Consider the following 22,236-nt stretch of genomic DNA (forward strand, 5'->3'; position numbering starts at 1 on the left):
AGGGGGTAAGTGCTCTGGGGTATACCTGGGGATGATGGGTTTGAGATGTAAGAGGAGGCTCCAAGTTTGGGGAGGGGCTCAGGTCTAGGGTTTGGAGTGCAGGCCTTGGACTGGAGTTGTGCACTTTGGGGTGGAAGCAGGAAAGAGGGTTTTGAGTGCAGGAGGTGGTTCCAGATTGGGGGAGACTCAGGAGGAGAGGGAGGAGTTGGGCTCGGGCTTACCTGGGAGGCTCTTGGTCAGTGGCACTAAGGCAGGCTGCTGGATGCCTGCCTGTTCTGTGGCACTGCACTGTTTCCCAGAACTGGACTAAAGGTCCTGCTCCTGGGGAAGAGCATGAGGCTCCACAATTGCTCTCACTCGCAATCACCACCCAGTGCTCAGGATTAAGGCAACATGTAGAGACTTGGGGACCCATGCCAAAAAACCAGACATGCTGCACTGAGCACTTCCCCACTGGTCCCAGCACAGAGCTGTGCTAGCTGGGGCCATTGGAGAGGGGCCCCTCTCTCTGGACAGTCACAACTCCGTTCTAGAGACAGGGGAGGAGCACCTCTCCTCCAGCAGCAGCAGCTTTGGGGCTTGGGAAGAAGCATGTAGCTCCGAGCCCCTGAGCCTCTGTGTGAGGCTTAAGAACCCCCGCACTGGCTTAATGGGAAAGTCAAAATAATCTCCGAAAGTCAAATAAGCTCCAATATCCCTGTGCCACCCCATCTGTGGCCATAACAATCTGGCTGGAAAGGCAGGAAGCCCAATTCCATGAGCATTACCTACAAAAGGTCTCAAAACAGACTCCAAGTCACTCTCCTCCGACTCGTCCATCTTCCTGCTCAGATCCCAGGTTTCAGTTCCATCGCCTGCGTGCCGCCTGCCATCCCTTCTCTGCCAGCCAGCACTTTCCTGGCCCCTGAAGGTTACATGTGGAAAGGCTTCCTTCATGCTTTCTGCCTCGCTCTCTGAAGTGCATTCACTCGGTGGATATGGAGGGAGAAGTCCCAGCTGCCCAGACGCCGCTCTTTTAGCCATTTGTTTCACTTCAGCTAGACGCAAAGTACATACTCAAGGTTCACCTTCTCAGAACACTAGGGTCAATCAGCATTCTCCTACAGAACTCACCCACAATGTGGACAGTCAGCTCCTCCCCTCTGTGGCTTCAGGCTGGCTACAGACTGCAGTGTCACAGCCAAAAGTGTTTACTTTACAATCAGACTGGTCAGAAACCAAATTCTGCTTTAATAAAAGCTTAAATCCTGCAGAAACTGAAGGAGAAACTTCTCTACAGACACATTCACCACGGACTATTTTAATGGGTCAAGCTCTAGTAATAGCAACTTTCTGTTACTCATTTTCTACTGCCTTTTAGCTGTTGCAATAACTCACAAGGGAGTAGCAGGGGGGTAGTGCCTGCCAGTGCAGAAACACTTGTGCCCCCCAGGAGCTGCACCAGGTAAGCGCCCCCATCCCTTGACCTCTCCCTCCCTCCCAGACCCTGCACACCCTCCTCCTGCCTAGACCCTGCACCCGCACTCCCAATCCTCTCTCCAGCAGCCCCCTTCTGCACCCTCTCCCATCCAGACCCTGCATCTCCAGCCCACTCCTGCATACCGCCATCCTGCCCAGACCCCCTTACTCCAGCCTTCAACTGTAGCCCTACACTTTTGTCCAAACCACCCACTCCCAGGTAGCTACTGCCCTCCCCATCCCACCCAAACCCTGCATCCCCACCCCATTCCCTGGCAGCCCATCACACATACTGAATCCCTCATTTTTGACCCAATGCCAGCACCTAGGCAAGGTTCATTAAATATTCTAGGTCCGGTCCTGGGGGAGCCCTGAGCCTTGGCTCCCCCCATGGTCTGGAGTGTGAGGGCTGCCATCCCAAGTGAGGTGAGTGTCTTTTTTTTCTGCTTCTTATTTGCTTGTGGCTGATTTTTCTGTGGGCCTTAGGACCCCAACCCAAAAAAGGTTCCCCATGCCTGTTCTAGCAGTTTGACACACCCCTGTATGATTTATCTCCCACACAGAAAGTAGAATTATTGAAGGGTGTAGAGAGAATTGGAGACCCTGGCATGGAAGAAGGAGCAAAGGGGGACACAGAACCTCAAACAGAGGGAAGAGCAGGGAAAGCTGCAGGGAACCCCTGTAGTAGAGGGTGATAGGAGAGTGGCACACAGGATGTAAGATAGTCTAAATGCAGGACAATATGGGGGAATTCTAGGACCTCCCAACATCAGCATTAAGCTTTTTCACGATGGAAAAAAAAATCACTGGAATGTCTAATGTTTTGCAAACATGTTAGTTCAATCAACATTGCTGTTTACTCACTTGCCCATTCTGACTGCACCATCCTTCGCTCCTCCCATCTCCTTGAGTTATAAATTTCAGAAACTGATTTTGGGAAAAACCTACAGGAAATTGTTACAAGATATAACAAACAAATCTAGATTAATAAATATAGAAATGTATTATGTTAGCAGTTCCCCCAGTTTACAAAATACCAAGAGCTTTGGGATGCACAGTCTATACTTTAAAGTTATATAAACATAGCTATGTAGATTAGAATGTGAAAAAATAATATAGGTTTGTTTACAAAAACTGGAGTAGTTGTTTGTGTTGACATAAATAACTTCATATAAGAAGGTGGTGCTCCTACACTCTCAGAAAGACTTATGCTGGGGTAGGCTGTGTCTACACAAAGGGGCCATACCAGCATAAGCTCCTCTGTGTAGATGTAGCCTAAGGCTCACACCATACCACAGAACTAGCACACTGATTTTCCAATGGCCTAGATTTCAAGTGTATGAGTTAGGCCCATTATGGATTAGCATGACACCACCAATGCTTTAGAACCGATACCACAAGGTGCTGAGCATTTCCACAGACACGCCAAAAAAAACTTTGCATTATACCTTTCTCATATAGAATTATAGAATATTATAATCATATAGATTACAGAATTATAATCATATAGAATTATACTCTGTAGATCAATCAGATGATCAGAGGAGAATTGAAGATACTTGACACCTCCATTTTGGACACAAATGTTCCCATTATCAATTCCTTGGCTACCCAACAATTACCTTGTCTCCATTCTAAAGTGCAGTGACTCACATGACTATGTTGCATGTTTTTAACCCATGCCAAATCTTTCCCATTTATTGTCTGGTCATTTATTCCTTAACAAAGGGATTTGGATCACCTTCATTAACAGGGTCACCTTTACTTACACTTTGATTATTTTTTTCCAAAAAAACTAACAGGTTAGTGTAACATGATTTTTCCTAGCTGGTTTAACCTTATGAAGACATTCTAGGAGAGCACATTCCCAGCTCTGCCATTGACTCATTTTGCCATTGACTCTGATGCCTGGAATACCAGGTGCAGAGAGCTAAGAAGAACAAAGTAGAGCCTACTTCACCAGGTCAAAGGAACTGCATAGACTGGAGTACTGCTGCTACTGAAGGGCTGCACAGGTGCTCTGTGCATTGCCACTGGTTTTAGAGGGAAGATTCTATTTTCCACCACCTACATTACAGGATTGATCCAATATCCATGGAAGTCAACAGAAGTACTTCCTTTAAGATTTGGATCAGAATATGCACAGAGACCAGGATTTGGCCCTTACTAACTATACAAACAAAAATATGCACATTAATAAAAAATATACTTATTTAATTGTATTTTAAAGGGGCCAAAACAAACAAACAAAAACAATAACTTTTACCAATGGTGCTAATGGCACTTCAGAAAAATAGAATGGGACTTTAAACATTTTGCTTATGTTATTTGGAATAAAAAAAACTTCACTAAGCTGTGACATTGAAACTAGCTCCTTAATCAATTTTACAGTTTATAGCTAACTCACTTGGCACTGTCCCTTCCAATATACTGAAGTTTCCATAACACGTTATATTTATAAATAGATATTTGTGTGCAGGTTAAAAAAAAGTAATTTAAAAGCTTTTAAAAACATTTTAAGGTGCTGAGATATCATTTATCCCATCGATTCTTACCTGTTTCACCTCTTGGCTGGTGAGCACAGATCGCAGAGGGACAGATATTCTGCATGACAGATTCAGACTCCTTATGAAACTCTCAGGGTATGTCTAGACTACGCTGTTTTTTTGAAAAAACTGCCCTTTTTTCGAAAAAACTTCACCTGTGTCAACATTGCAATTGCGTTCTTTTGAAATTAAATCAAAAGAACACAGGGAGTTTTTCGACATTGGTAAATCTCAAATTACAAGGAAGAATGCCTTTTTCGAAAGAGCTCTTTTTCGAAAGGCATGTGTGGACACAGAACAGGGACATTTTTCAAAAGAAGAGGCAATTGAAAAAAGCACAGGTGCCCTGGTGGCCATTCTGTGACTGACTAGCAATCAGGGCTTTCTTTCAAGAGAGCATCCATGCTTTTTCGATCCGACTTTGAGGTATTGATGCTCTCTTCGAAGGAGCTTCTTTCGAAAGAAGCTTGCAGTCTAGACCTACCCCCATAGTAGATATCTTGTCAGTTCTGTATCTGACAATGAGTCTGTTTCATGGAAGTCTCTTAATTGGATGGATGGCTTTTTGGTAGCTAAGAAAAACTCAGTCCCAGTTTTAATCCTGGAGGTGTCTCCTTTGACAGAACTTTTAGTGGGCAGAATCTGAAGGAATTTATTTCTTTGTAATTACAATTGAAGTAATAAACAGAACTCACCATGTCTCTTCCTTAATTCCACTTCCTCCAGAATTTGAATCGGTTCCTCTATGGTACTGCAAATTGACATTTTTTTCCCATCTTACAGCTACATGTGGATACAACTGCTGAAAAACCAAGCCAACAAACTATGACTCAGCACCTGAATGGAAGTATGTGCTTATTATTTGCTTAGTTTTCTCTAAATGCATACAAAAGACTGCATATCTCACTATTCACTGAGCTCCATTTCTGTGGCACTACTCAACTGAGTAAGGGTGGTAGGTTCAGATCATGGGTCAGGACAAAGAACACTCAAAATCTCCTAACAGGTTTATATATTTAAGGACCTGATTCTGCAAGTGCCTCCTGGAAATTACTGGTGCTAGACAACTCACAGAAATATACATAAAACACAGAATTATAGAACTGTAGGACTGGAAGGGACTTCATGCGGTTTAGTCTAGTCCCCTATACTCAAGGCAGTATTCAGTATTATCTAGATTAGGGATATACACTAAAACCTGCACTATCTGGAACTTAAGTATCCGGAAAATTGTAGAAACTGGCAAATTTTTGATGCTGGGAAAAGCAAAAAAAAAAAAGAAAACTGGTCCTTTAAGTGCTCCTCAGACACGAAGCCTGTACCTGGGGAAGGGGTGAACAGCAGTCGGAAGCAAGCATCTCGGCTCCCCCCACAGCTCCTGGCACCCCGACAGGCCAGCCTCCCCACGGCACTCGTGCTCCCACTCCCTGGCAGGCCACCCACGCCATCTCCATCTCCCACCCGCCCCTCCTCACCAGGCTGCATCCTGTGCCCCCCTGCAGCTCCTGGAACCCCCCGGCAGGCTCCCCCACCCCCAGCAGGCGACCCCCGCCATCTCTGCCTCCCACTTCCCAGCTTCCACCCCCCTCACCAGGCCGCATCCCCCCCCGCGGCTTGTGGCCCCCACAGCAGACCACATCCCAGCCCCCGCATGGCTCCCGTGCTCCCCCTCCCCTGTAGGCCCCGCATGACTCCCGCCCCCCCACCCTCAGATAACCAGAATTTTTAGGTTACTGGCATGCCCTAATCCCCGGGCATGCCGGATTACACAGGTTTTACTGTAAAAGGTTAACAGGTTAACTGCTTAACCTCACCATTCATGGGTGAGGCTTACTGGTTCTGGTTAACTGGTATGGGCTGGAGCAGCTCCCACAGGACCCGATGGATCAGCCCCATCCAGCAGCAGCCCCTGCCAGTCCTGCTCCCAGGGAAGCAGCTGTGCTGCTACAGTGAAGTCTCCTTCCTAGGAGTGGGGCCAGCTGCAGCCTTTGTCTCTCTGGGGAGGCTTCACTACGGGCTTTGCATATAAAGCTTAGCCCAGAGAGCATGTAACCATGTAACTGCTATGATTTTTAACAGTTACATGGTTATATTTTTAACTGCACTTTAACATCCCTAATCTAGACCACTCTTGACAGGTGTTTATCTAACCTATTCTTAGACATCTCCAATGATGAAGATTCCACAACTTCCCTAAGCAATTTATTCCAGTGCTTAACTACCATGACAGTCAAGAAGTTTTTCCTTACAGCCAGAGGTTAAGGAGAACAATTTTTCTCCCTCCACCATGTAACAACTTTTTATGTACTTGAAAACTGTTATGTCTCCTCTCAATCCATTCTTCTCCAAACTAAACAAACCCAATTTTTTCAATTTTCCCTCACAGGTCACGTTTTCTAAACTTTTAATCATATTTGTTGCTCTTCTCTGGGCTCTTAATTTTGTCCACATCTTCCCTGAAATGTGGCCCCAGAACTGGAGATAATACTCCAGTTGAGGCCTAATTATAGAGAACTTTCTGGGTGTCTGGCTGATGAGTCTTGCCCACATGCTCAGGGTTTAGCTGATCGCCATATTTGGGGTCGGGAAGGAATTTTCCTCCAGGGTAGATTGGCAGAGGCCCTGGAGGTTTTTCGCCTTCCTCTGTAGCATGGGGTACAGATCACAGCTAGAGGATCTCTGCATCTTGGGGTCTTCAAAGTATTTGAAGGCTTCAATATCTGAGATATAGGTGAGAGGATTATTCTAGGAGGGGTGGGTGAGATTTTGTGGCCTGCACTGTGCAGGGGGTCAGACTAGATGATCATAATGGTCCCTTCTGACCTTGGAGTCTATGAGTCTATGAGTCTATAATTGGCACTGAGTAAAACAGAAGAATTACTTTTTGTATCTTGCTTATAACATTCCTGCTAATACATCCCAGAACAATATTTGCTCTTTTGCACTAGTGTCACACTGTTGGCTGATATCCCTTCTTCAAACCCATTTTTTAACTAATAATCCAGAACTTTCATAGTAAACATGTTAAATCATTCTTTCAGCATTCAACAACACCTACAATTTCCCATGACACAACATTTCAGATGTCTGCTATCCAAACAATGCCTCTACCTCTCTGTTTACTCTCACAATATTCCTCCTTCCACCTTATGACAAGATGTTTTCTCTACTGTGTCACTGGATTATCTAAACTAAGCTGCAGGGACCTTGTCTGATCACTGTGGCTATGTCTAGACTGCAGGCTTCTTTCGGAAGAAGCTTTTCCAAAAGAGATCTTCTGGAAAAACTTCTTCCGAAACAGTGTGTCCACACAGCAAAAGCGCATCAAAAAAGCGATCTGCTATTTCGAAAGATAGCGTCCACACTGAACGGATGCTATCTCGCATTTAAGCTGTGATTGCTATGGATGGAGTGGCCACCAGGACACCAGTGCTTTTTCCTCTTTCCTCTTCCCTCTTCCTGCGAAAGAACTCTCTCTTCCCCATCCACACATACCTTTTTCCAAAAGAGCTCTTTCGGAAAAAGGCTTCTTCCTCGTAGAATGAGGATTACCAATGTCAGAAAAACCCCTCTGTTCTTTCGATTTTCTTTTGGAAGAATGTAATTGCAGTGTGGACATAATTGAAGTTTTTTCGGAAAAACCGCCATTTTTCTAAAAAACACTCTGTAGTGTAGACATGCCCAGTGGCTGTGAAGCATCATGCATGCCAGAAGGCTATTTAAACAAAAAAGCAAAATCAATGTTCTCTCTAATCTTTACCATCCATGTGTGGATTTTTTTCATCCATGTGTGGAATACATTTTATGTGCACTAAGGCATGTGCAAATGTGTACCACCAATAGAAACAAAAAAACCCAACAAGCTAAATGTGGACATTCTGCTTATCAGTTAGGCAGCATGGGACTCTCTCCTGAATGGCTGCAAAAGTGCATATCTTACAGGAAATGCTAGTGTAAATATAATTAAAGCCTCCCTATGTATTTACACATGGGCATTTTCAGACATTTTCAAAAACAGCCTTTAAAATGTGTATGTTTTAAAGAGATTTTCCACACACCACTGCAAAAATTATCAGCACAAAATTAGAGACTGTTTTTTAAATGTATGACCCAGATGATCTTCCTGCATGTACTATCAATTATAAGACTCCCAACAATGCAAGTCAGGAGAATGTGGCCATAAAGAAAGATTAAATATACGTAAGTGAAACTACAATTTTAATAAAGAAAAAAATGGAACATTACTGCCCTCAGGACTAGACTGATCATTTTCTATTCAATCCACAACATGCATAGTACACAAACATTCAAATATGATACCCAGTGTCTCTTGAAAGAGCATCCAGACCTGTGCTATGCTCCTGGTACACAACATAGGAACATGATGAACACCCACAGGGCCAGTCACACTCCTCTCTACATTACCTGATAATCTGGCGCTACTTGAGCCTCAGTGCTCATTACCATGCTGGAGCTGAAATCACTCTGGCAGTCATCATCTTTATTCTTACGCTTCTCCTCAAAGCACTCAATCATCTGACTCTGAACTGTCCTGGATTCCTTCACAGCTTCTGAGATAGCCTGGAAATGGTCAAGTTCCCAAGCCCTGCACTCCCCAGGCAGTGGCAGGGGTGGTGGTATGTAGTTCCTTGATGGAGGGCCTACTGCCTTCCACAAAAAAGCATTAGCTCCTGAAAAGGGAATCTTGATATTTTTGAGAATATCATCAATTTTATCTAAGTAACTCTCTATGGACTTCTGCTTAGAAACCTGCTTTTCTTGGATTTTCTTAAGCAGCTTGTGTTGGGTTTGAACGGTCTCTAATTTGTCTAATTTCATTCCTGTTCTGTAAAGGGAATCTGTTGCTTGTTGCAATAAGGTCTGAGAAATCTTGAGATTAAGGACACATTTGCTGATGTGCTGCTCAGTTTTGGATGGGCTACGCACGCTTTCCCTTACATCTGCTCCCAACTGGCGCAGCAGGCATGGCTCTGAGGCCTCACTTAGTCTCTCTCCCTCCTCTAGACTGTACTCTGTACCCATTTCGGAAGAGCTGCCTTCCTCACTATAGTTTGGCTGCTCCACTAACTGTATTTTAGGAGGTGGAGGTAGGATCTGGGAGTGAGCCCTGTCTTCATCTACATTTTGCTGTTTTGTTTCATCTTTCAAAGCACGATCTAATCCATCTAGTTCTTCAGGAATATCTTCATGTAATTCTGGATAACATGCATAGATTTCATTGATTTCAAAACTACACAGGCTGTCATCCATATCGCTAACATTGTCGGTCCTTTGGTATTCAGAAGCTATATCTTGGCTGACATCCAGTGTAACTGGCTGAATGCAAGTTATAGTCTCACGATTTATGATGGTTTCTCTTTCAGCAGGAGAAACTGAACACCTTGGTGCAGTAAAGCTGACAGCTGAAAAATTAAAGTTAGTATTAAGCTACTCTTTTAGGCTTCAATTACATATATTGTTTACATATTTAAAATCCCTTTTTGTTATTCAAGTAGTAGCATTTAACCCCTCTGTGTATAAGCACTCCTATTATCATCGCATACTGTCTTCAAAAGTAGATACTGTTTAATGGGGACTGTGAGGCAGGCGAGTAGACTTATGCCTTATTCATTTCAAAATGTGGCACAAGATCTTTATGCTGACCTCGAAGAGGCACATTTCAATAGTTAATTATCATTTTCTTTCCTATGTGTATGTAAAGGACCTTTATTAGAGCTGGACACAAAATATAAATAATTTCTCACAAAAAAATTTCACATTTTTGAAAATAATTTCCTCACAGGCCAGACCAAAAAGCCAAAGATAGGGTATTTTACACTGGAAAGGACTTCCAAAAAGATTCCATTTCAGGAGACCTAAACGGATTTTTTTCAGCTTGCGACCCATCTGGAACACTCTTGTGAACACTTCTCTTGCCATCTCCCAACTTCTCCATTCCAGCTCAATTGTTAGAAAAAAGCCAGAGAGATACATAGCAATCATTTCGATTTTCCCAATGAAAATATCAAAAAAATTCAGCAAACCTTAAATGTTTCCATGGTAAATTTCAATTTTGTACAAAAAGGACATTTTCTGTCAGAAATCATTCCAACAAAAAATTTGCAACCAGCTCTAGCCTGGACCCTGTGAAACCGCTTCAGAAGCAAAAGGAGTCTATGGTGACATTGCATATAGGTGCATATTCTCTGTAGCCCAGGGAGCTCTGAGAGTTGAGATGGCTCCATAATTAAGAGTCTCCGTAACGAATTATTTTCTGCAGAGAGGGAGTGTGGCAACTGCAGCTCTCCACAACCAGTTTTAGAGGGGAATAAGGAAAGAAGAGAAACATATCTTGCCCCAAACATCTATGGGACTTCCTTCCAGCAGCTGTGCTATTTCCATGATTTGGCTTTAACTCAGTGGAGATAAACCTTCCAAATGATAGGTTACACTTTACTAAATCTTGGACAGGCCTATGGCTACCAACAGCGCTAAATTGTTAGAGCACTGAAGGCCACGTCATCTGGATTGGTCCACCTCCATCCTGGCGGGATAAGAGAAAACATCTATGTGAAGGCTCTTGGCATGCTCCCCATTGAAAGAAACATACCAGTCTTTGCTATCGCCTCTCCTTGCAGCTTTAGCGTTTCCCTCTTGTAATTAGATGTGGACAGCAAACAGATGTTTATATCTGAAAATATGTCATGCTTTTGTGCAGTTGAACTTTCATCAGAGTGACCCATTCGAGTTTCAATCAAGTCCTATAACACAAGGAAAGCTGTGAGGGGAAGTGTATTTTACATTCCAATGTCTTCAGCTTTTATTTTAAACTGATTTGCCCAAATAAATAAAACTCAGAGCCAGACTTAAATAACTTGACCTCTAGGAGACAATTAACTCTGATTAACCAAACACAATTTTAAAAGCATAAAGGCTACAATCCTGGGAGTCACCTTTAAGTCATTCTTCAATATATAGCGAATATCCTGGAGACTCATGGAGCGGTCCTTTTGTTTAGGCTCTAGACCTGTCTTTGCAATGTCATAGTATGGTTTAGGAAGCCTGACATCAGTTTCCAAATGTTGCCCAGAAACTATGAGTTCTTTAATACCTGAGCCTTCAAGTCCATTCCAGGGAAGAGTTTCTATAAGACATATAACAAATATTATCTACAACATGATGGCCCTAACCAAAGGGAAAGAGTCAGAGAAAGATAACTGCCCCTGTAAATCAGACCAGCGTTCCATCTAGTCCAGTATGCTGCCTTTGCCAGGAGCCAACACTGGAAGCAAATTTCTTCCTATTCCCTGTCAGAAGTGGTTGGTTAATTTTTTTTTATCCCATCTGCTCTAACTGTGGATGTTCTCATTATCAATATAAAAGTTTAATCCTTTTTAAAATTTTTCTATACTCTTTGCCTCTATGATACTGTGTAGCAATGAGTTCCGCAAGTTAATTGTGTGCTGTGTAACGAAAGATTCTCTTTTATCTGATGTAATTTGTTATCTGACATTTTCATTGACTGTCCTCTTGATTTAGCATTACGAAGAAAGGTAAATAGGAAAAAGGGCCGCTTTTACGTTCTGTAAATCATTGTTCCCTCATCTCCATTACCTCCTCCTCCAGCATCCTCTTTAAAATAAGCAATCCCACGTGTTTCAGTTTCTTTTAGTCTGAAAATTTTTCCAAGATACTGTCATCTCTCCCTCTCTGATCTCTTTTTATTTCTGCTATGTAATTTTCAGATAAGATTACCAGAACTGAACACAGTATTCCAAGTGCATGCACCACAAATCTGCATATCATATTTTTAGTATAATGTTCTATCCCATTCTTTATGGAACCTAACATTTTGTTTCCTTTTTGGACCAAAACAGTGCATGTCCATTTTTCATTAAGGGTATGTCTAGACTCCATGGCTCCGTCAACGGAGCCATGTAGATGAGTTTAACTAGACATAGCAAAATGAATAATCACTGCTTCATTTACCTCGTTTCACCAGGCATACCGGAGAGGTCGACAAAGGCTTCCCTTGTCGACCACGGAGCGTCTAGACTGCCCGCTGTACCGGATCAGCTGATCGTCGGCACAGCGCGGCAACCATTCTGATGTAAATGAAGCAGCGATTATTTAAATCGCCGCTTCATTTTGCTATGTCTAGTAAACTCATCTACATGGCTCCATCGACGGAGCCATGTAGTCTAGACATACCCTAACTTCCCCACGATAATGCTCATATCTTTTTCCTGAGTTATTATACTACGTTTAGATCCCAGCAGCACATACCTTTAATTTCAATTATTCCTTCATTCACTTGTGATTATCAGTCTGGAATTTTATCTGCCATGTTGTTCCCCATTCACTTAGCTAGGTAACAAATTGAAAATTCCTCTCACTCTTTTCCAATCTATACCATCCTATCTAATTTTGTGTCACCTCCAATTTTGTCATCTTACTCCTCCCTCCCCATCATTGATTAATGTTTATAGGACAACCCCATAATGAAATGTTTATACAATGAAACAAACACTGTTAGGCAAAATACCTATTATTACTCTTCTGCCCCTCTAGAAACTTTGCTGAATCCAATGTGTATTTCACTAGTTAAAAAGGGTGCCCCTAGCTTCTCTCCAACTATCAACAGGTTATACAGAAGGTTAGAGGAGCATGAATCTTGCCAATAAGATATATGATGTCTTCTTTTCTTGGAAACTCTCCTTTCCATAAGTAGAAAACCTTGATCATTAAAGGAGGGAATGAGATCATCTAAGTAAAGCACTAACTCTTGGGCTACGTCTACATTGGCATGATTTTGCGCAAAAGCAGTTGCTTTTGCACAAAAACATGTTGCCTGTCTACACTGGCAGGGAGTTCTTGTGCAAGAACACTGATGTTCTAATGTGTGAAATCAGTGCTTCTTGCGCAAGGACTATGATGCTCCTGCTCAGGAATAAGCCCTCTTGCTCAACTGTTCTTGCTAAAATGGTCATCAGCTTTCTTGTGCACGAGAGCGTCTACACTGGCATGAATGCTCTTGCGCAAAAGCACATCTCTTGTGCAAAGGCACATGCCAGTGTATATGCTCTCTTGCGCAAATACTTTAATGCAAGAACTCTTGCGTTAAAGAGTATTTGCACAAGATCATGCCAATGTAGACGTAGCCTTGGTGTATGCAGGGTACTTTATGATAACTCAGGATGTCTATACTGCAATTAGACACGGGGAGCTAACCTATGCCACCTGACTCCAGCCAGTTTAAATGCTGTGTAGACATTTGGCCTCAGGCTGCAGCCTGAGCTCTAGGACCCTCCCTAGAGCTCTAGCACAGGATCCTAGAGTCCCAGCTCTAACCCAAGTGTAGAAGTCTACACTGTGTTAAACAACCACACAGTCCAAGCTCCATGAGTCTGAGTCATCTGTCACATGCCACCCACAGGTGTGTAACTGCAATATATACATACCCTCAGTGACAGAACTCTGAATCTCTTTAACTATACCTGTTAGGGCTTCCTGCATTACTATACAGAAGCTGTAAATGTCTGATTTGACTGTGGTGGCCTTTTCGAGGATCACTTCAGGAGCACACCACCTATACAGCTGGGCTGGGACAGGAACACGTGTGAGATCACTGTGGTCTCCTCCATCCTTGCTGCCAGGAGAGAACACAAAAGAAGGTCAAATTTGGGAAGCCATAACATGTGATGAGTAGCTGGTCTATCCAATGTGGTCAAAGACAAAAGGATTTGATAAATTATGTTAAGACTAGGAACCAAACCAGCCAATGTCAACTGAGTTGAATGTCTGAGGAATTCTGTCAGGATTTTAAGTTAAAAATAGACCAAACACTGCAATACCTCCTCTGGAAGGTCTGACCGTATGGGACCCAGAAATTAATTTCTTTATTTCCATAAATTAATTTATTTGAAATGATCTATGCTATGCACAAAATATAGGCAACCCCTCCCCTAACCAGCTCAAAAGCAGCTCTTTGAAAAAACATTTATAATATTTTATAGAAATAAGCAGCTTGTATTGGCACATTATAGAAGAGACATCTGTTGGTTAAAATGAGATATAGTGGTCTCTTTCAGAACTTTATCCTCAAATAAAGACAAACAAGAGGTTAAAGATCTCCAAACTGTGGGTATTTTTACAACCGAGTCTTTCACTATGGCTAGCATTCATAGCACAGGTGAAAGACTAGCAAGTTGTGCCATCTAGCGTGTCCATATCCATTTGGCAGTGTAATACCAGTACTTCTATATGACTAAAAGTTAACTTCTCTCTACCTTCCACACAATAATTACACCTCATTCTTCTGCATATTAAACTGAGAATCAATGTTCTTTAAAAATCATTGTCCAGAACAACTTGTTATTTCTGATTCTACAGATGTTCGTTTCCCATTAATTTAATATTTCTTCAGGGAACATGGTCAGATATTTTAGGTAGAGACCACTTAAGCAGTGCCACGGGCTATATTTCATGTATACTCAGGAGAAAGAAGTGACTTAAACCACATTTTGATCAGAAAATGTATCTATCATGAATACAAGTAAAGATTTATGTACAACTGAAATAAGTTAATAGGAGTGAAGTGAAAATTGCTCTATTTCTTTCAGTTTATTTCCAAGGGTATGTCTACACTACCCTCCTAATTCGAACTAGGAGGGTAATGTAGGCATACCGCACTTGCAAATGAAGCCCGGGATTTGAATTTCCCAGGCTTTATTTGCAAGAAGCCGTCCGGCAGTTCGAACCCCATGCAGCTCGGCTACACGCGGCACAGAGTAGCTAGTTCGGATTAGGCTTCCTAATCCGAACTAGCTGTACTCCTCGTGGAATTAGCATTTTGCTAATTCGAACTAGCATGTCCACATTAAGTGGACCCTGAACCGGGCTTAAGGATGGCCGGAAGCAGTGCCGGCAGGGCATCAGAGGAGGACTTAGAGCGTGGAGATGCTGTCTCAGGCTAGCCGAGGGCTGTGCTTAAAGGGACCCAACCCCCACCCCGGACAGACAGTTCTCAGGGGTGCCCCGCTTGCAAAGCAGTCCTGGCTTGGATTGCCCGGAGTACCCACAGTGGGCACATCACAGCACTCGGCCATCAGCCCGGCTGCACTTGCCGCAGGCTGCCATCTGGGGAGAGGGGGCAATTGGGAAGCTGCAGGAGAGCTTCCACCCCCAGAAGCCTGCAGAGCCAGCCCAGTCCTCCCCATCGGGGGCACGTACCCCATTCCTCCCTCACCTCCTTCCACTTACCCTTCCCTAGCCCCTCTTCTTGATGTACAAAATAAAGGACAATTGTGTTCAAAAATGGAATCTCTTTATTGAACAAAACTGGGGGAGACTGGGAAAAGGAGGTGGGAGAAGGGAAGAGAGAGGGTGGGAGAGGGGAGGGCAACTACAATGATCAGGGTTTGGAGTTTAAAGGTATAGCTCAAGAATGCCGGGGGGTTATCAGGAAGGCAAAAACGCAAATGGAATTGCGACTGGCTAAGGATGTGAAGGATAACAAGAAAGGTTTCTACAGGCATGTTAACAAGAAGAAGGTGATCAGAGAGGGTGTGCGGTCCCTAACGGATGAAGGAGGTAACCTAGTGACAGATGATGTGGGGAAAGCTGAAGTACTCAATGCTTTCTTTGCCTCTGTATTCACGGACAAGGTCGGCTCCTGGACTTCTGCGCTAAGTGACGCAAGATGGGATGAAGATGGACAGCCCGTGGTGGGTAAAGAACAGGTTAGGAACTATTTAGAAAAGCTAAACGTACATAAATCCATGGGTCCGGACTTAGTGCATCCGAGAGTACTGAGGGAAATGTCATTGTGGAGCCTTTGGCTATTATCTTTGAAAAGTCGTGGAGATCGGGGGAAATCCCGGATGACTGGAAAAAGGCAAATGTAGTGCCCATCTTCAAAAAAGGGAAGAAGGATGATCCAGGGAACTATAGGCCGGTCAGTCTTACCTCGGTTCCTGGAAAAATCATGGAAGGGATCCTTAAGGAATCCATATTGAGGCACTTGGATGAGAGGAAAGTGATTAGGAATAGTCAGCATGGATTCACAAAGGGCAAGTCGTGCCTGACCAATCTGATTAGCTTCTATGATGAGGTAACTGGCTCGGTGGACATGGGAAAGTCAGTGGATGTTATATACCTTGACTTTAGCAAGGCTTTTGATACGGTCTCCCACAATATTCTTGCCAGCAAGTTAAGGGATTGTGGATTGGATAAATGGACGGTAAGATGGATAGAAAGATGGCTAGAAGGCCGGGCCCAGCGGGTAGTGATCAATGGCTCGATGTCAGGATGGCGGTCGGTTTCTAGCGGAGTGCCCCAAGGTTCGGTTCTAGGACCGGTTTTGTTCAATATCTTTATTAATGATCTGGAGGAGGGGATGGATTGCACCCTCAGCAAGTTTGCGGATGACACTAAGCTGCGGGGAGAGGTAGATACGCTTAATGGCAGAGATACGGTACAGAATGACTTAGACAAATTGGAAGATTGGGCCACAAGAAATCTGATGAGGTTCAACAAGGACAAGTGTAGAGTCCTGCACTTGGGACGGAAGAATCCCAAGCATAGTTACAAGCTGGGGACCAACCGGTTAAGTAGTAGTTCTGCAGAAAAGGACCTGGGGGTTACAGTGGATGAGAAGCTAGATGAGAGTCAACAGTGTGCCCTTGTAGCCAAGAAGGCTAATGGCATATTAGGTTGCATTAAGTGGAGCATTGCCAGCAGATCCAGAGATGTCATCATTCCTCTTTATTCGGCTTTGGTGAGGCCGCATCTGGAGTATTGTGTCCAGTTCTGGGCCCCCCATTACAAAAAGGATGTGGACGCATTGGAGAGGGTCCAACGGAGGGCAACCAAAATGATTAGGGGGCTGGAGCATATGACTTATGAGGGGAGGCTGAGAGACTTGGGTCTGTTTAGTCTGCAGAAGCGAAGAGTGAGGGGGGATTTGATAGCAGCCTTCAAATTCCTGAAGGGAGGTTCCAAAGAGGATGGAGGGAGGCTGTTCTTAGTAGTGACAGATGGCAGAACAAGGAGCAATGGTCTCAAGTTGTGATGGGAGAGGTCCAGGTTGGATATTAGGAAAAACTATTTCACTAGGAGGGTGGTGAAGCACTGGAATGGGTTACCTCGGGAAGTAGTGGAGTCTCCATCCCTAGAGGTGTTTAAGTCTCGGCTTGACAAAGCCCTGGCTGGGTTGATTTAGTTGGAATTAGTCCTGCCTAGAGCAGGGGGCTGGACTTGATGACCTTCTGAGGTCTCTTCCAGTTCTATGATTCTATGACTAGATGCAGGTTCCATTTTCTGTTCTGTGTGTCTATTCCAGTACCTTTACACTAGAGTGGAGTAGAAAGCCTTTTCTATTGTTAGCCTCTATTTTCAGGTAGGGATATTAAAAAGCAGTTAATTAGGTAGTCTTGTAACCACTGACAACCTTAGCGGTTACACAGTTACAAGCTGCAGGCTCTGCAGTATATAGCAGTATAAAGCAGGAGCTCCACTCCCTGGCAGCAGGCTGCACTGCAGGCTCTGCAGTATACTGCAGAGCCATAATGCAGAGTGGCAGCCTTCTCCCTAGGAGGTGGCGCGTGCAGAGAGCCAGCTCCCACCTGCAGCCCTGCTGCCCTGTGCTGCTGCCTCTGACACAGAATCAGGAGTGCAGGGTGGCAGCTAGCTCCGTGGGAGCGGGGCTGAAAGCTGCGTGTAACCATTATTGTAACTGATAAGCTCATGCTTATTATTTAACCATTTAAATGTGTATAATATTACATTCCTATTTTCAGGTATTTATAATGAAGCCATGAAAACTGAGATCACCTGAAACTTGTGATACTGGATGAGCTCTGATCATGTATTTAAGCAATGGAGATGTGGAAAACCCTCTCCTTACAGTCAAATCTGCAATGCTGTCAAAGAAAGATTAGGAAGGATCCCTGAGGCCTTATTCATGCATGCAGCTCCACAAGTAATTAGGAGAGCTGCAGGACCAGCCTGACAACAGAATTTCGTCCTCGGTTTGGCCTCACCCATCTGTCTTTCCAAGAAACAATGTAATAATTCTTTACCTTTCTATCATGTACTCCAAGTTGGTTAACTTTGCCTCACCAGCAGAAACAATCTGTACAGCATAAGAGGTGAGGGAACGGTGGATATATCCACGTGACTGCAAAAACCTCAAAGCATCATTAACCTGAAGCAGTAGATGCACAATTGTCTCCATGTGCAATACTGGAAATTCTGAACGCTGAAAAAAAAGCCAGACAATTCAAGCATTCACATTGCCAAGAACTGGAGATTAATGTAACGCAAAAGCTATTGTTAATGTAACATTATAGGTGGAGAAATAAAAAATGAAGGTTTGCTCATGGAGACTATTATATAAGTTCTGTGAAACCAAACAGTATTATGTTAAAAATAGAAAATAATACATACATGCAACATGCCAAAGATAATATAGCAATAGAAAAACAGCTTTTGGAATTTCTCAACTTTGTGTTTTATTTCTCTACCTCAGTGATAATATTTTACATACTTCCCCCTTTTGCGAGGGAAAGTAGGAAAGCAGTCATGAGAAAGGGAAGGGAAAGACTATCAGCATTGACAACAACAGAATGTAAAATAATTGATAAAACCTATTACTCAGTGTTGTAACTCAACTTTAATCTGCCCTTTGCTACATCTAGAATCACAAAGATATGGGTTAAAAGGGACCTCCCAACCCCCTGAGCTGAGGCAGGACAAGTAAACCTGAATCATCCCTGACAGGTATCTGTCCAACCTATACGTGAAATTTTCCAACCATGGGAATTCCAACCCCTTATCTGGAAGTCTATTCTAGAGTTTAACTGTCTTTATAGTTAGAAAGATTTTTCCTAACATCTAACCCAAATCTCGCTTTCTGCAGATTAACCCCTTTACTTTTTAGCCTACTGTGACACTAAACACTCTTGCAATCACACCCTACACATTACTGAAATAATCTGTGTACAAAATATAACTTAGGAGGTATCATTTGAAACCTAATAACTCATTGATCATTAATATTCTTGTGTAATGTATGTAAACAGTATGTATTCAGAGTTACGGATATATGCTAGAATTATGACTAAGTTGTGTTTAAACTAGGCATATCAGGTGGAATTGTGAACTAAGCCTATCCTAAAGAAAATCATGTGTGATTATCTCATCTTCTTACTATCAGTCCATTTGTTCAAGAACTCCTCCTAAATGGTAAGAGCTAGGATGGTCACATTTTATATGCAGCTTCCTCTTATCCTAATTTAAAGCAAAGTCAGGGTTGTGTTGTGTCAGAATAATGAGATGTGTATGAAATTAGGTTGTTCTTGTAAAATGGAAACAGAGGGGTCAGGTAGGAGGGAATTATACAGCAGACCACAGAGGGGCAGCAAGGGGCCAGAGATGGGAACTGGGAAAGCTATAACCCCACTGGGCTGGCAGGGGTGAAGAAAGGAACAGCTATATACAATATATTTCAGAGTCTGTGTGTCCCCGAGCTGGGAGACATGCACCCCTCCCCCAGGTGTGAGCTTCTCATCTGGCCCCAAGCTGTTGCGGTGAGCGAGGGACGGGGTTATCCTCTCTCTCCAGGGCAACCTGCATACTGAATCCCTGATTGTCAGCCCCAACCCAGAACAATTATTTAAATGATGAAAACCAAAACACTTACTTGAGTTAAGGACCCTGTGATGGGGTATGCATAACCTGCACTGTACCAGGAGGGGCTAAAACCCTGAGACAGAGGAAACCCCGCCCCTCCCCCAAGACTGGGCATGCTCCAAATGCTGGAGCAGTATAAAAGGGAATAGCTCAGCTTACTCTGTGTTGGACATGGGAGGAGAAGGACCTCCAGATACAAACCTGAGAGACTTCCTCGAGCTGCCAGTGCTGGAGGAGCCCCAGGGGGTTGCGGTGGAATCAGAGGACCCAGAGACCACATGGAACATCTCCACACCAACACTGGTAGGAAGTGACCCAGAGAGGGTGCTGGAGTGGTATCTCCCACCTGAATGAGCTTGGAGTGTTGCAGTCAGATTCCTCACTGAGTGATGGAGCACTCTGCCACTCCCAGGGCCCTAGATCAGGGCTTGGTGGAGTATGGTGGGCATGGGTCAGCCCTGACCCAAGCTGGTCAGCTCTGGGAGGGGTGCCTCCCCTTCAGGGTCAGTGGGTGGCCACTCCAACCCACTACACCTGGATCAGTCTCTGGGGGGAATTAACACAACAAATAACCAGTCCAGGGTCCCTGCTCTTACTCAGGGCAGGGTGACAAAAGTACGATAACAAAGGCAGCCTGGGTTTGGGGCAGGCCAGCAAATGCGAGGCAGAGGCCCAGCCCTAGCTTAGGGCGCGGCTGCCAGTAAAGCATCTATAAGCCTAGCCCTTGGTCAGGGCAGGATGGGGCAGCCAGCAAACAGTTTAGAAGGCCCAACAGTTAATTAAGGCCCATCTCTGGTTCAGGGTGGGGCCGCAGGTCAACAGTTTGTAAGGCCCAGCAGTTTATCAAGGCCTAGTAATCAAGGGCGGTCTCCTTGCTCAGGAGGGTTGCAGGAAGTTTGCCAGCAATAGTGGAGAGGGAGAAGCTACCACCCAAATGGTGGGGGGGAGGGGGGCCATAGGCCCGCCCACGCCACTGTGCCCTGGCCCAGGACCCTAGGAGCAGCAGCAGGGAGGGGCGCCTCCCCTTCGGGGTCAGTGGGTGGCCACTCCAACCCACTACAGTTCCCCTACTGGAGCTGTTGTCCTAAACAACTGACTGTCACCATTGGGCTGTGCTGCCCTGAACCAAAGGCTGTCTCAATTGACTCTGGACATTCGGCTGTGCTGTCATGAACCAAGGGCTCCCTCTGTTTACTCTACCCTAGATTGGGGTGGACAATAATTTATGACCGGAGGCCACTTCTGAAAGTTTTGAAGTGGCCCTGGGCTGCCCTGGAAGGGGTGGAGCTTTCTTCACCACAACTCCATGTCATCTTCTCACCCTGAATAAACTTCCCATTGAGGCTTGACCCTCAGAAGAATCTATTTAAAAGATTTACTGATCTATAATGAGAGGAGATTTGAACTTCAAGTAATAAGCAATTAATTGAATCAACTGATGCTATATAATACTACTGTATTATAAAAATGCATAGAGTGAGGCCTTTTCTGAAAGCTAATGGCACACTGGTGATTAATAGCATTGTGAAATGTCAGCATCAACACTATATGAGGAACTAAGGATACTTGATTATAATCTTTTTTACAGTCTGGGCCCAAACAGGTTCCCTCTCAGACAGGAGAAGGCAGTTAACTATCTACCAGTCTCCAATTAAATTAACTATGCAGCCTCAGCAGTAGCCGCCCCCCAAAGCAACCCCAGACCTGAGCCTGGGCCAGCTACCACCATGTGGCCCTGGTCACGGGAGCAGCCATGCCACTCACCTTCCAGGTCGAGTAGGAAGGTGAGGGCTGGTGTGCCGCTCTATGAAGCAGGTGGGTGGGTTTAGGACATCATCTACAGGCCCCCTTGAGAGTCTCCTGCTTCCTGTGCACAGTATGGGAGAGAAGGGGGGCACTGATGTCAGGGTGTCCCTCCTCGCCCCACTTCTGTTCCCTATCTCCACACAGAGAAAAGGGGATGGAGGGAGCTCGGCAATGCAAATCTGTCACTCACACATTGTGTGCCTCTGTCATTCTCACAAACACACAGGCTACGTCTAGACTGGCATGACTTTCCGCAAATGCTTTTAACGGAAAAACTTTTTCAAGCATTTGCGGAAAAGAGCGTCTAGATTGGCACGGATGCTTTTGCACAAAACCACTTTTTGCGGAAAAGCGTCTGTGCCAATCTAGATGCACTTTTGCACAAGAAAGCCCCGATCGCCATTTTTGCCATCAGGGCTTTCTTGCGCAAAACAGTTTTTAGCTGTCTACACTGGCCCTCTTGCGCAAAAGCATTTGCGCAAGAGGGCTTTTTCCCGAGCGGGAGCAGCATAGTATTTGCGCAAGAACTCTGACTATCTTACATTAGATAGTCAGTGCTCTTGCACAAATTCAAGCAGCCAGTGTAGACAGCTGGCAAGTTTTTCCACAAAAGTGACTGATTTTGCGGAAAAACTTGCCAGTCTAGATGCAGCGACATTGTCCTTCACTCTCGTCTCCTGACCCAACACACACATGCATGGCTACGTCTACACTGGCAGCTTCTTGCGCAAGA

At 44.3% G+C, this 22,236-nt stretch overlaps 1 protein-coding gene across 6 annotated transcripts in view; it reads right to left on the minus strand.

Annotated features, from left to right (window-relative positions):
- The window catches only part of TEX14 (testis expressed 14, intercellular bridge forming factor), a 93,876-nt gene that overhangs the window by 28,266 nt on the left and 43,374 nt on the right, over positions 1-22,236 (minus strand). For 5 of the 6 annotated variants that reach the window (XR_012897039.1, XR_012897040.1, XM_075904673.1 and 2 more), the window contains 8 exons: positions 18,086-18,264; positions 13,502-13,653; positions 10,958-11,148; positions 10,615-10,765; positions 8,430-9,427; positions 4,700-4,806; positions 2,323-2,402; positions 768-1,037 (listed from right to left, as the gene is read on the minus strand). Coding sequence is in view for 4 of the 6 variants with exons in the window: in XM_075904673.1 (XP_075760788.1) it covers positions 768-1,037; positions 2,323-2,402; positions 4,700-4,806; positions 8,430-9,427; positions 10,615-10,765; positions 10,958-11,148; positions 13,502-13,653; positions 18,086-18,264 (2,128 nt within the window). In the remaining 2 variants the exon portion in view is untranslated. The remainder of the gene's footprint in view (positions 1-767; positions 1,038-2,322; positions 2,403-4,699; positions 4,807-8,429; positions 9,428-10,614; positions 10,766-10,957; positions 11,149-13,501; positions 13,654-18,085; positions 18,265-22,236) is intronic. The other variant, XM_075904674.1, reaches the window with a different exon arrangement.

The sequence above is a fragment of the Pelodiscus sinensis genome, chromosome 21 (assembly GCF_049634645.1).
Source record: "Pelodiscus sinensis isolate JC-2024 chromosome 21, ASM4963464v1, whole genome shotgun sequence".
Lineage (NCBI taxonomy): Eukaryota > Metazoa > Chordata > Testudines > Trionychidae > Pelodiscus > Pelodiscus sinensis.